This window comes from Plectropomus leopardus, chromosome 16, assembly GCF_026936395.1.
Source record: "Plectropomus leopardus strain MGB_pleo_1.0 chromosome 16, ASM2693639v1, whole genome shotgun sequence".
NCBI lineage: Eukaryota > Metazoa > Chordata > Actinopteri > Perciformes > Serranidae > Plectropomus > Plectropomus leopardus.
In genome coordinates this window covers 29,589,906-29,604,999 of record NC_142191.1, presented here as the reverse complement: position 1 = coordinate 29,604,999, position 15,094 = coordinate 29,589,906, and the positions used below count along the sequence as shown (strand labels likewise).

Below are 15,094 nucleotides of genomic sequence, written 5' to 3'. Positions count from 1 at the left end.
TAAGGCCAGAACTAACTCGCCTTCCACCATCAATCAAAATGTGCCAAGTGTCCGACAATAAGGAACGGCTTCAAGTGGTTTGACGCAGTTGGACTCCCTCAGTGGGAGTTGGCAGGAAAGCAGGCAACAGCACTCAGAGAACTGCGGGTGAGTCAATCATTATAGCAATTTGTGACATTTGTAAAAAAAAAAGAAAAAGAAGTGTGGGACTTTAAAAAGTAAATGTGTTCTTTTTAGAAGAAATAAAGTTTGTGAAATGTCAAGAGTCAGCTCTTACCACTTACTTGATGGTGAGGCACCTTTAAAGATACATTCTCTGATTTAATTACAGCACCTAATAGAACCCCGAAATCTCCAAATTCCCCTTCCAGCTCTGAGTTTCACAACATCAGCAGTCAGGTGGGTGAAGATTCTGGGACTTTGAAGCTGTCTGTATCTTTACTTTTCTTCAGTTTCTAAGAGCTGCAATGCCAGAGCTAAAATATCTTGTTTTGACTGAGTTGTGCTCAACTGAGATTTGACTTGATTTCATATTTATAGTGACTCATATTTAAAGGCGTTCTACGCCCATTTTTAAAAATCATACATGGTCTAAGACAGTCCAAAAATATTAGCAAATGTTAACTCAGCCAAAATATAGAAAAGAGTGTTAAAACTCAAATTTGTGATGCTTCAAGTCTCAAAATGTTCTAAATACAATGAATTGGGGAATACGTTGACTGCTGGCAGTTGATTTCAGTTGCGGAGGTATGTGAAATCCACAAATTTGTTTGTTTCTATTACCATTTTCAGCTGTTACATTTAAGATGTAGAGTTAAATACAGTGGTCTGACCTATTTGACATTTCTGCTGTGCTTATTTTATGCTTTGTTTTGCTTTGGTTGCATCTTTGACAAACCATCTTCACCCAGTACAGAAGATAACAAATATACTGCTGTGAATGGGGGGGGTCGTAATAAAGGCATTAAAATCAGTTGAAGTGTGTTATATTTGGCATTTTGTTACAGATTTACTTTAGGCACGAACTGCTCCAGGCAGCAGTAGACCAGCAACTCCCATGTTGTGAGAAATATATTACTGTTTTTGTTAATGGAGTGTGGTGGTTTGAGATAGCTGCTTTAAAGTTCGATTATTGCATAAAATGTTAAACTTTTGTCGCAGTATGAGCCTTAAGTAATATGACAATGGCATGTTGGGGGCCTGAAAATGCAAACTTTTAAAACAAGGTTCCAGGGTGTAATCTTTGGAAAATGCAACCCTTGTCACAGTGTAAACTGGCAATGCACAGATCCTTAGAGAAAGGTGATGCTATGGCTGCATTTTGTGCATCATTACAAAGTTACACTGCGAACTACTGGCCCTGCATGGTCTGGCATGCATACTACAGCGTTTTTGGTTGTTTTTGCAGATCCGTGTAAATGACGATCATTTTTGAAATGTAGTCATATCAACACAGATATTTTTTTATTCTTTTTTAAATGCAAAGGAAAAACTTTTCAATTTTCAGTAGTGCCGTTTTTGTCTAAATGTGGCCTTAATTCCCCTTTGAAAAAGGCTGCCTGACACCAAGGTAAGGTAATGAAAATATTCTAAATTTTATGCGCACTTAAATTGATGTATATATTGTTTTGTTTAAGTAGGCCTTTTTCTAGATGGCTAAAATTTAAAAAATGAGGCGCCATTTGCTCAAGACCATGCAATTGTATGTATTTGACTGAGCTCATTTGGGTATAAAATAGCAAATAAACATTGTGGACTTACAAAATTAATTTCCCTTTCATTTTCTGTAGAGCAGCTCCAGACTTAGTACAAAGACATCACAAGTTTAAGACATCTTTGCTTTCTGTCTTCGAGAGTAGTTCATTTTCACAAATACTGATTTAAATTGCCTAGACCATGGAGAATTCTTAATGTAGGTAGTATTCAAATAATGAATTATGTACAACTATTACCTTTTGAACTGATTTGGGTTACAGCTACAGCATAATTTTAACTTGTTTTAAATATCCAACATAAATCTTACTATGTTTTATGTACAACAAAAGAGATGTTAACTAATTCTCTTACAGTAATTGAGTGTATAGGGGCCTTTAAATTGTTTATTAAAGGGTGTCAAAACATCTATAAAAGAGGCAATTAAAGCAGTATTTTGTGTTCATAAAGTTGGGGTTTTTGCGAAACACAGATGTAAAAATAGAAAAAGATCAAAGAAGCTGAAGCCAACATACCCGAACATTTACACATGAGCATGAATACCACTAATACAGAAAACTAATGGGTAAGTGTACAATTGGTGACGTGCCCCTTTATAATCATCCTTTGCCTCCCATTCTGTCTTTATATTCTTGACTTCTATGCCTAAAACAAAGCAACGAGCGCAATGCAAACTGCCAAATATGCACGAGCTGCTTGCTGTGTAATTGGTTCAACACTGCTACTCACACTGGTTCCCATTACCATAAGTAATTATAAAACTTTTAAAGGCATTTGAATCAAAAGCATTCTGCATGACAAGTGTTTTCCACTCCTGTTATTTATATTTGCACCAGCATCAAGCCCATGTTCCCGGGACTTCATTTTTATGCGTGTCCCATTTCAGGACTGTTTCTCCTTCAAATGGATTCAGACTGCATGATTATAGCAAGACTTCTTGAACTAATTAAGCCCAAGGTTAGCGTCCCCGCCGCACTGCTCTCAGGAGGGTCCCACAAGAAAGCCTCAAAGAAGAATCACAAACTCGAATTTTCATCTGTGATTTTCTCTGTCTTAGTGGGATGACTTCATTAGGGATAATTAGGGACAAATCTGGGGGAAATCCCTACCCCCTTTCAGATGATGGTAAATGAAAAAGTTGTTCTCCCAGACTGGAAGTAATGCATAACCTCCACTGTAGTAACACTCGTGTATACTAGCTTGTTATTTGTGAGAAATACATTATTTATGATGTAGAAAGTCATCCAAAAATTAAAATTACCACAACGCCTCATCCATGTCTGAGAAAATATGGATGCTTCAAACACACTGTCCCCTCAGCAGCATCAAAGATTTAGACATTCAGCACAGTTTCAAGATGGACACCCAAGATTAGTGTCAACAATTCAGTATCTGGCCAAACGTCCCACCTTCTGTTTCTGATATGTGACACTGAGGAATGGCTAGAAAAGTGTTTCTGCATATGATGTCACAGTGAAATTGACCTGTGATGCTTTGGACATAAAATGTCAGCACTTCAGCATTATGTCCTATTAGACATTTTTGTGAACTATTGTCATAATTAGCATATTAATTATTGAGTTACAGCCAAAAACTAAATTTGTAAAGTGAATGTTAGTGCCAATTAGGGGAAATGCACTTGAAGCCTTTTTGAGATCCTGTATTCATTAGAATGAGATGGAGGCAAGGTCACAGTGACCTTGACTTTTGATCACCAAATCCAAATCAGTCTATGTAAAACTGAGGCTTATATCATATTTAAAGAAATCCCCCCAAAGATGCAAGGTTAGAGTGACCTTTACCTTTGACCACAAAATGTGTTCAGTTCATCCTCGAGTCCAAGTTAACATTTATTGTTTGGCACAAGTTAATTTTTGTGCCAAATTTCAAAATATTCTCTTAAGGTGTTCCAAAGATATTGCATTCACAAGAATGAGATAGATGAGGTCACAGTGACCTTCCCCTTTGACCTATGACCACCAAAGTCTAATCAGTTCATCAGTGCTACATTTGAAGAGAAGTCCTCAAGGCATTCTTGAGCTATAGGGGTTACAAGAATGGACTGGACAGACAGAGCGACTGACGGACAACCCGAAAAGCATAAAACAATGTCAGGAAATCGTAAAAATGGCCACTACAAGTTCAATGTGCTCAAGGCAACATTGCTGAAATAACTTGTCTTTTACTTATTTTGTAAAAGTGGAAAAATCTATGTAGTACCTCTTTTACATCTAATTATACCTTTTTTTACTTAAGATTATGAACCTTGGTTATGAGGTAGTCCATCAGCAGAATGACAAACACACTGTTTTAGTATCTTAATGACTTTAAGTATGCAGGAGTAACTTACGTCTTGATTGGACATATCCCAGTAGGGCCGTTCCCCATAGGACATGACTTCCCACATGACAATGCCATAACTCCACACATCACTTGCAGAGGTGAATTTACGATACTGTATGGCTTCCGGCGCGGTCCATCGGACGGGTATTTTGCCACCCTGTTCAGTAAAATGCAGGTCAGTGGCTGGAGTAAAGATCAAATTCATAACATCCTGCATCTTCCCCTAAAACATCAATTAGAGAAAGTTTTACAGTTACACACAGGGTCAAAACAATCACTTTCCCACAAACTTAGCAAAAATACAGGCACTGCCCTCGACTAAAGCACCCTTTGTGGGTTCGTAAGATGCAAACGATTATTTTATTCATAGTTAGTAGATAATTAATAAATGTTTTATAGATTACTTGCTTGTCATTAATAGGAACAACAAGGTTGTGTAATATCCCAATGGTGGGTGCTATTGCAGGGCACTTTTACTAATTTTTGGTTTGTTTGTTATTTTGCTGTTTGCAGCATTTGCACAGCATTTCATGGCAACTTGCTCATTATATTCTTTCCCATGTTTTCGACAAATATTGCATTAATATTTTTTTAGGTTTCAGAGGTTTAAATTCTTGTGAAAGGCATCTGAGTGCAGTACAAGAAACGGTGACGATATGTAGGTGTTAAAGGGTTAATGGTAAATATCAAATGTAGAAATTGTTAATTAACCATTAATAAGGCATGAATTACAACTTGTGATTCATTTATAAAAAGGGTAAACTGTCAGAAAAATGTAGAGACACATAGATGTTTTGCATATTAAAAATGGTGGAGACTAGCTGGGCGTGCACCAGCACTTCTGCTCTATTTTCATGCACCGGCTGTGACTTGATTAGAGGATTCAGACAGGGCTCTGGGTAGGGAGAGCGAACGCTTTAATTGACTCACAGTTGTTGTGTAGACAGCCTCGGGATCGTCGTCGATCACCCTTGACAGGCCGAAGTCAGACACTTTACATACGAGATTGCTGTTGACAAGGATGTTTCGCGCGGCCAGATCTCGATGGACATATCCCATATCGGAGAGATATCTCATTCCTGCCGCGATGCCCCGCAGCATCCCCACCAACTGGATGACTGTGAACTGACCGTCGTGTTTCTGCGCGACACAGAGAAAACACAGGCAGGGTCAGCCATCTTCACTGACCATGAGGGAAATGTAGGTCACAGCACTGCAGCAGCTCTAGCACAAGATTTATGATATTTATGCGATGCACAGATCCTCCTGCAGACTGCCTGCTTGCTGGGACACTTTGGAGCAAATGCAAAAAAGTTACAAAAAGCTGCTTTTTTGAGCCTCCTGTGCTCCGAAGGTGATACTCACCCTGAGGAAACCATCTAATGAGCCGTTCTCCATGTACTCGATGACAATCATCACTGGCTTTCCTGCAGAACAAAAAAAAAGATGGACAATAAAAGAAGATGATTAATTGATACCTGAATCTGTTTGCTTACTAAATGCTTCACAATAGACGACGATGCCGAAACTGCTTCCAAGTTATTTTTAGCCGTGTGTTTCATTGGCTTTTAATTAAAAGTTACCATCTGCTGCTTTTATTACAGTGTCTAAATGAGAAAATGTTAAACAAGGACTGTGGCTAATTTAATCAGATATAATGTCACTCTAAATACGGCACTGTTACCTCCCCAAAGCTAAATATACTTTGGTGATACTGATCTTTCAGGATATTAAAGGGACACGTCACCCCAAAATAAGTTTTCCTCTTACCTGTAGTGCTATTTATCAATCTAGATTGTTTTGGTGCGAGTTACAGAGTGTTGGAGAAAATGGCCGTAGAGATGTCTGCCTTCTATCCAGTATAATGGGACTATATGGCACTCAGCTTGTGATACTAAAAGCACCAAAAAAACCCCAACATTTGAAAAACTCAACAGCAATGTGTCTTTTCAGAAATCATGACCCGGTAACTCAAGATAATCCACACACCTTGTTGTGAGCAGTTCTATTTAGGAACTTCCTTCTTTGTAACAAACTGCTCTTGCCAACTATATTACCGCAGGAAGTGTGCATCTACTCATGCAGGAGAGGCTCGTGCTTGTTGACAAGTAGATACAGAAAAATATGTTTGTGTTTTTGTGTTTTGTTTTTTTTTAATTTTGGGGTGAACTGTCCCTTTAAATTGTGTCACGGCGTCATCATTAAGTCCACACATTTTATCTTCATTTTACCTCCAAGCATGCTTACCTCTCGTCACAACCCCCTCCAGATGAACGACGTTCGGATGGTCAAATTGTCCCATAATGCTGGCCTCGCACAGGAAGTCCCGCCTCTGCTTCTCCGTGTAGCCCACTTTTAACGTCTTTATGGCGACTGACACATCCCGTTTCCCGGGCAGCTTGAGCCGGCCGCTGCACACCTCCCCGAACTCTCCTGAGTGGGATGAAACCATTCATGAGTGAGGGGTTGGTGGGTGGGTGAAAAAAAAATCAAGCACTTCACAATGACAAATTTATTAGTGTATTTTGAGACAAAGCAGCTGTGCAGTGGTGGAATACAAATTGGAGTGCGACATCTTGTTATACTCAGGGGAGTGTAACCGAGACCTATAATAAGACATGCTAGAGATGCATAGATACTGTCATTGACCGCCTATGTAAAACCCATGTGGCAGCAATTTCTCACCTGCAGGAATCACTGTGACTGCCTCTTGCAGATGCAACCCACACATTAATTGCAATGAACTTTTTCCCCTCTTTGCAATTGCACTATCAATATACAATGCATGAAGCTGTGTCAATGTGTAAATATTTGGCTGTCAGTGTGATATATGAGAGCGCGGAGTGACTAAACGGCAATAGCTGAGAGAATCTGTATGGGCTCACCTGCTCCAATAACCCGCTCGATTTTAATGCAGGAGGCGTCCAGCTCCTTGGCAAATTGATGGACAGCCCTGTTTGGGTCCTCATAGGTTTCAGGGTCAATGTAGGTTTTGGTGCCTGGAAATTTAACTGTAGAAAGGTAAGAGGATTACTGTTATGATTAAATATGCACGCTACGCACCAGCGGGCACTTGACAGGCAAACGATTACTTAGACCAGAGATTCAGAGGGAATTGCTGAACAGTCAGCGGCCGGTGTCAAAAGGGTTTTCAACACAGGGATATTCATCACAAATGGCAAGCAAAGATTTGAGTAACCAGCACATGGTGCTTTCATGAGGCTGCCGGTTACCTTTCACCTCCCTACAGCTGAGACTACCACTGAAGAAGAAGCTGTCTCACTGGCTTTGTTGCCTCATGCATTTATCATACTTGGTGGTTTGGTTTATTGACACATGATATCATTGTACTGTAAGCCCGGTAGCAAGAATAAAATGCTGCAATTGTGTCTCTGCAAACCAGGGATATGTTACATTTGTGCATTTTGTACTAATGACAGTTGAGATTACATATGAGCCGAGTTTATTGGTACAAAGAGTGGTCGATTTTGTGACACCTAGGTATGAAAGCTATGATCTGTTCATCAAAGAAGGCAGGTGCATTTCAACAATAGATTGGGGTCTTTCTAGCCATTTTTGGTGAAATCTATCTGCATTTTTTAACAACAGTTTGGGAAATACCCAGCCATTTGTTGCAACCAAACCTGGTATTTGTAAACCATGCCTCAGGATATTCTTGCCATTTTTGTACCAAACTGGGTATTGCAGCGACCAAACTGGGTATTTGAGTTCTGGTTATATCCTGGAGTTTTTGTATCAACCAATCAAGTACTGCAGCAACCAAAGCAGGTATTTTTTAACAACAGTTCAGTAAATGTCCAGCCGTTTCTGTCGTGACGGGGTACTTTTTGACAAAAGTTTAGGACTTAGCCAGCTGTTTCTGTAGTGACTAAACTGGGTATTTTTTTAATGACAGTTTGGGACATGCCTAGTCATTTTTGTATGATCATACCTGGTATTTTTTAAAAACAGTTTGGGACATCTCCAGGTATTTTTGTAGTCACCAGACCAGGTATATTTTAACAAGAGTTTGGGGCCTGTCCAGCTGTATTTGTAGAGAGTAGTGGGTATTTTAAACCAAAACATGATGTTCTCTGAACCCTAACCAATTAGTTTTTGTGCCGAACCAATTCCAATTAAATTGAAGGTTTCGAATTTATTTCCACTGTATAGCCTTGAACTATTTACTTTGAAAACCACCTACTTGAATTTGTGTGGCCTGAATTAAACTCACTCAATTTACTACCAGATGAACGTAAGCAACTTAACTAAAGCTGGATTTTTTTTTATGAAATTCAAGAACCCTAAAAAAAGGAGAGTATATACTTAAAATAATGTTTCTCAATATGGCCTTTCTTCAAAACAAAAACAAAACAAAAAAAGAGCTGAATTTAAACCATATTAATGAACAATTAAAGCATTAAGAATTAAGATGTGATGACAGTTTGGTATTTAATTGCTCATAAGGCTCAGATTCATATAACATCTATTTTATGCCCAGATTTTTTTCCTATTTCTTTTGCAGACATGACTCACAGCTAATGAAAAAAAAAGTTTTTTAGAACTTTTATTTGGATTTATAAATAACAATGTGTAATATTCTAGGCTAAGACTGAAGATAATACCAAAGATAAAGTCAAAAAGGACACTGTGCCAATAATTTGCCCAAAAACACTGATATGAGAGGAGTTCATGAATATCCATGACGTGAGAATGGAAGCAGTTTGTAGAAAATAAAGCAAACAAACAAGGTTAGAGAAAGGCCAGTGCTGGGGTAGGGGGTTAACTTTTTCCACAGTGCTCCAAATTAACAGCAAATTACAGTATTATGCACTATTAAGTGCAGACACCACTCACGGGGGCGATTACACTATGCATTTTAAATTCCGCTGATAACAATATAACCTGTCAACTTTAAATTTTAATGAGCTACTACAGCCATAATACACTGGATAAACGCTGGACCACAACATCGGAGCAGAACTGCGAGCTCATCCAGCCTGAGAGACACTTATTCTCTGTAGGGCAGGAGGAAGGCAATGTGGCCAATCCGGCAGCGTAAATACAACAAAATGCATTGTGCTCTCCGGCGAGGGGGGACGCCAGCAGCTGAGATTTCCCTCCACTTGCTCCCATAATTGCTTCGTCCATCCGAGATGTCAGCGGATCTGATAGGAGATGTCTTATCACGACTTCCTAGCCGCTACATGGCAGACAAATTGGGTCTACATGTTGAATTTGTGCTATCTAGCTCGTGTCGCCCTGGCAGCCTCTCGTCATTTGATATTGCACGGCGGATCCCTCCATTAAGCAAGACACAAGCCTTGTTTGTGTTTTCTCCCGGTTGTTCTTCAGTTGGTGGGACCTGAGGTGGATCTGTCAGATACTTAGCGGGAGCCAACCTGGCCGGCACTGCCTCCGCTGTAGCCGTACACTTTGTGTGACACCCCCTGACCCTTTGTTTCCAAATCAGCAGTTTGCCTACAGCGTGGATCATTACGGCTCCACTCGGGGAAGCTGTCTGCAGCTGTATCTCCAGGGGCATCATTAGGGGTGTTGTAAAAAAAAAAACCCTCTTAGTAATAGAAGGCGCCTCGAAGCAGCCCCCTCTGACAGAGTGTGTACAGCAGAAATTCTGTCGCTCACAAAACCTTTTTTTTTTTTAAGAACACGCCTTCCTCCCGGGTCAACCTCCCTGACAGCTGTCACATTCATGCGTTTGTAGTTTCCTAACTTCTTCATCTCCGCAGACCGAAGTCTAGCCAATCAGCAGCAGATGTTAGCCTGATTGTTCCCGGCTTTGACTCAAATCAAATGAACTGGGATCAAAGAGTCACGCCTGTGGGTGCTAATGGGTTTTAAGGCACCCTTCCTGCTCTGTATGCAGTGATTGAGATGTCTCCATCTATGTGTGTGTGTGTGTGTGTGTGTGTGTGTGTGAGAATACATATATACTTTATGTTTGCGGCAGGCACTCACACTGGAAGTAGAGCTCCTCGTCTCCCTCCTGATCGGCTTTGCTGTACCCGCAGTGCCTGCACGGGGGGGAAGAGGAAGAGAGTGGCAGAATCAACTGATTGTGCAGAGGAAATAAACGCCCCTAAATTGCAAGAATTCTAATGCGGCAACTAATGCCGAGCATGACAAATCTCCTGAGAAAGAAACCCAGCCGAGCAGCAGGAGCGGCGGAGCCAACAGCCTGGGAAAAAATGCAGCTCGAGTATCTAATCATGTAACATATCAAATAATGCATGCAGGGTAAAGGACTGTTCAACATGTCATGTAATATTAATTTGTAATATTAACGTGTTGAAGGTTGCCTCAAACAGGTGATGAGCTGCACAACGTTGGTCTTTGAGCGCGAAGTGGAAAAAACAACATGACGTGAGGAGGTGATATAAGCCACGAGTGATGGACATGCACTTACTGTTGATGTTACACATGAGCAAACAATTCCTTCATCTACAGACCCTTTCACTGCGTCTATAGCAGGGAAACAACTTGCTTTGCTTGGGGGCCAAAATTACAGGAGCCCAAAGCCAGTTGCAGCAGACCTGCACATATTTCTATGATTTCAGGACTATTCTAGGATTCTAGGATGCTTCAAGGATTTTGAACATTTCTAGATTTTAGGAAATTTCTCACATTTTAAGACATTTCTAGGATTTTTGGTCATTTCTCACACTATAGGACATTTTAAGGATTTAACGGGCATTTCTCACATTTCTGGACATTTCTGGGATATCAGGACATCTCTAACATTTTACAACGTTTTGGGGAATTTTAGGATGTTTCTGGGATTTCACATTTGTAAGATTTCAGGACAATTCTCAGATTTTAGGATATTCCTTGGATTTTAAGATGTTTTTAAGATTTTAGGACATTTCTAGGATTTAAGGATGCTTCTGGGATTGTAGGACATGTCTAGGCTTTTAGGACATGTGTAGGCTTTTAGGACATTCTACATTTTTAAGATGTCCCTTGGATTTTAGGACCTTCCTCAGATTTTAGGACATGTCTAAGAACTCAGGACATTTTCTAATTGTAGGACTTTTCTCAGAAGGAGATTTTCAGATTTTAGGACATTTTTAATGATTTTAGCATGTTTCTAGGCTATTGGGACATAAGGACTTAGCTGCAAACTTTGTTGAGGGGTGAGAGAGTTTTTCCACTTGCACTATTTTGGATAAAGAAGCTCTATTTTGACGCTGTTTTATGCACTGACACCTTATGAATAATGAAGGTACAAAATAAAGTGTAAATCACTTTATTTCTATCATGAATTAGAAAATGGTTGGGCCAATCAGGGGCCAGATTTGCCCTGTGGGCCGTAAAATAAATAAAATGGGAGTCGTCCATGATTCTCAAGGGAAAAGACACACTTATTTTCCACACGAATAATGCTGGTGACTCACAGCTGGAGCGCTTGAAGCCTTGGTTGTGCATTAAAAGCCCAGTGTTGAATCATCAGATCATAAGATGAGCAAAGGTTCAAGCCTAAACTCATTAAAACTTAAGGAGAACAGTCAACCACGACTCCCATGGTGCATCCACGCACAGAGTTTAACGTTCTATTCCATGCAGAGCTAGCTGTAGGTGGAAGCTTATGATTGTCGTACAAAACTGAGAGGAAACATGATTTTTCAGAAGCTTGGTTGAAATAATTATAACTGATTGCCATAACCTCAACCAATAGTGGCATTAGATTTATCTCCAGACTGTTTTAATGTTGAGGAACACTGAGGGGTAGCTCTAAAAGAAAACTGAAATGGAAACTTGAGCTCTGTTTGCATCACTTTGGGGAGGAAGTGTGATGTTACCATGGAGTCAGCGAGTCTGGCTTTCGATGAAACTCCACCTTGAAAAATCTAAAAGAATTGATGGGTGTTGTGTTTTGCAAAATCTGCATTTAAATAGTTTGCACTCAAGGAAAAGTCTAACTTTGATCATTGTTAGGTAAGATCTAAAGTTATAAAGTGCTTTTTAAAAAAAAAAAAAGATTTCTGCTCAGATTTATGGACCTTTATCTTTAGCTGACATCTGAGAAACTGCTATCATTGGAAAGGGAAAATCTGAGTCACTTTGGGACTTGGGACTCTACAAGTCCCCAGCAATGTCCCAAGTCAAGTGCCAAATCCTACACTTTAAGTTTCAAGTCCTATACAAGTCAAAGCACTCTTTAGCAAAAGGAAGACCATTTTAACAAAAAATATTTGAAAAAATGATGAATCCTTTGCAAAATTTGTAAAAAAGAAAGTTAAATAAGTGCAACAGAACTTCATCATAAAAAAGATGTGCTGACATTGTGCTTTCATAAAGCATGTAGCACTATTTACCACAACGAGAAAATAAAAATGTATTTTTCTGTCTTATGTTTCTTTTGTATGTTCTCCCGTAACTTGAACGGATTGGTCTCGAATGAAGTGAATAATCTGGATAATTTAGTGTTGACTTGCTGGAAAGGAATAGCATAGTTGATTCGTGATATTAAGTTGGACTTGGTGAAAGGTATCAAATATAAAGTCATTGGTGTTAAAGTCCAAGTCAAGTTGCAATCTTTTTCTGATTTTATTAAATTTACGATTCATGTCCGAGTCATGTGACTCCAGTTCACATCTCTGTGTGTATGACATCATCTAGACTAACTCATGACTCAGAGAGGAAGGAGGACTCAAAAAGTTAATTCTTTTTTTAGTCTTTTAAATTCTGATAAACCTTTCACAAAAAGCAAGATCTGATATAATGCTGTTCGTGCAGATGAAAACACAGATGAAGTATGTGAGGTAATGGTGATAATGATGATGGGCTGGAAGCTTTGTGATGGTGGTTAAAAAAAAAAAAAAAAAAATCTGTGCCATACTTCATCCTGCCCTCAGGATCTCACACACTCTCTCATACACACATATAGGAATGCAGAGCCAAAGCTTTCTCGCTCTGGAGGACTTGTCTCATAATGGCTCTGCAAAAAATAGCTTAAAAATTTTGTTAGGGGATTGGCGGGTGAGGGGGAGGAGGATCGGAAAAAAAAAAAAAAGATGCATCACAACCCATTAGCACAGCATGCCACGACATGATGGGTGCACGTGTGTGTGCGTGTGACGACTCCACAGGCGCGGAGGCCCGTGAGTGACAGAAAGGCTAATTGACAAGCGCAGACTCACAGGAGCGGAGAGTCAATGGGGCCCGCGAGAGCGTACCTTCTCCCGATGATGAAGCCGAACACCATGAACACCAGGATGATGGTCCCCGCCACGGCCACCACCGCTATGATGATGACGGGGTTCTGCTCGCTGGAGACAATCGCGGCTGATGAGACGGACACACACGTAAACACACACGGACAGATATGGAGAAAAAGACAAGAAAGGCTCAGTGTGAACTTCAGCACATCAAAGAGTACAATCTGCAGGACATAATTGAGCCCAATGAGAGGCGTGGAGATTGATAACCCCCCTCCTTCCTCTCCTACCCTCGGAGAGAGTGGAGGAGGGACGCTTCTATTTTTGAGCCGTCCTTATACACACGGCTCTACTGTTTCAGAAAGTGGGCTTAATAGTCCCAGACGGCGACGGCAATGCCCTTCATCTCAAACAAAGACACATTCAGGTTGGATTGTTTCCCATTCAGAGCTCCCATAGTGCTCAGACTGTTTGCGTTGACAAACTGCCGATTGCTCCGAAGAATGGCTTGCCGTAGCATCGTATAAAGTCAACGTGAGTGGTGTATGAGGGGGAAAATTCATGCATTTTAAATCAAGTGGATCTGCGCTGTATAAATACTTTGAAAGAGAATGATTTTTTTTTTTTGTGGCCTGTCTGTCTGAGTCTGAAAAATGTGGTGACATTCGATCAGCTGTTCCTCAGTCAAGCTTCAATATCACACCAACTGTCTATTTCTGGAGGAATTAAGAGCACTCAGCTGTTATATTATACACTTGCAGGTTTCCCTCTTGAGACGGACACAGAGGAGGCTAGTGGTCCACCGTGCCCGGTCAAGGACACTTTGACTGGAGGGAAAACGTCTAACCTTGTCACAGGACATGCTCTGCATGTGGTATGAGTAATTAATGTGTCCTTTTGTGCAGAGATGTTGGGTGGAAGGTGGGTGGGGCGTGTTTGGGCAGGCAGGTTGGAGGCTAGGGCTTGAAATAAGAGAAATGAAAGAGAAATGAGTTAGGCTTATGGGACAGTGGCTAATGGAGGTTTACACCAATTAGAAGAGGGCTAAACACGTCCAGACTATAACGCAAAGAAATGAGATTTATATCAATATTCCCATCCCGCTCTGGGTAAAGCTAATAAGCAGGATATCCCTTTTCCTCTGTTCCTCTGTTCCTACTGTTTGTGCTAAACCCAAAATATGCACAACTGTACATGTTCCAACAGGAATATGATCCAAAATTGGGGGGAATTTAACATCATCAACCAAGATCACATGTCTCCTGTAGTTAGCATGTAGCTACATGTAGCACTGTACATACAACAATGGCATGACTGTATCAGAGTTTAGCGTCACTTTTTAACCATGAAAAATCACAGATGACAACTTCCAAACCAAAATATTCACAACCAGACATGAAAATGATGTAAAATCATCCCTATATCAGCATGTTGCTACATTACAGTTAGGGAATGGCTTTAATGTAGTACGGTTGCACTTTTACAGTGAACAATTCTCAATAAAAGCTTCTAAACCAAAGTCCTGACAACCAGAAATGTTCCAGCTGCAATGTGAGGCGAATCAGGGAGAAATTAACAACATCTGCAACCAAGATTACAGTTTTCCCAGATATAAAAATATATATATATATACTGTATATTGGAAACAGAGTATTTAGAATGGTCTGAAGCCTGAGGTTTTTGCCACTTTTACATATGTTTACCTCATTATTGGAAAGTTAACAATATCTTACACTGCCAGACATTATAATCCCCAACAGTTCACAGCAGCATCTCTCACCAAAAGTCCCAATAACACACTGTGACACTCGGGGCAGAGCTAATGTAACTGATTAGATTTAAATGAGTTTATCCTCATG

General features: G+C 40.2%; 1 protein-coding gene across 7 annotated transcripts in view; it reads right to left on the bottom strand.

Moving 5' to 3' along the window:
* Window positions 1–15,094, bottom strand: part of epha7 (eph receptor A7) — a 114,244-nt gene that overhangs the window by 9,909 nt on the left and 89,241 nt on the right. The window contains exons 8-14 of one of the 7 annotated variants that reach the window (XM_088089581.1): window positions 13,218–13,362; window positions 10,036–10,091; window positions 6,942–7,067; window positions 6,304–6,489; window positions 5,422–5,483; window positions 4,987–5,196; window positions 4,064–4,279 (exon numbers count right to left, since the gene is read on the bottom strand). In XM_088089581.1, the coding sequence (XP_087945707.1) occupies window positions 4,064–4,279; window positions 4,987–5,196; window positions 5,422–5,483; window positions 6,304–6,489; window positions 6,942–7,067; window positions 10,036–10,091; window positions 13,218–13,362 (1,001 nt within the window). The remainder of the gene's footprint in view (window positions 1–4,063; window positions 4,280–4,986; window positions 5,197–5,421; window positions 5,484–6,303; window positions 6,490–6,941; window positions 7,068–10,035; window positions 10,092–13,217; window positions 13,363–15,094) is intronic. The other 6 variants (XM_088089585.1, XM_088089582.1, XM_088089583.1 and 3 more) reach the window with 6 other exon arrangements.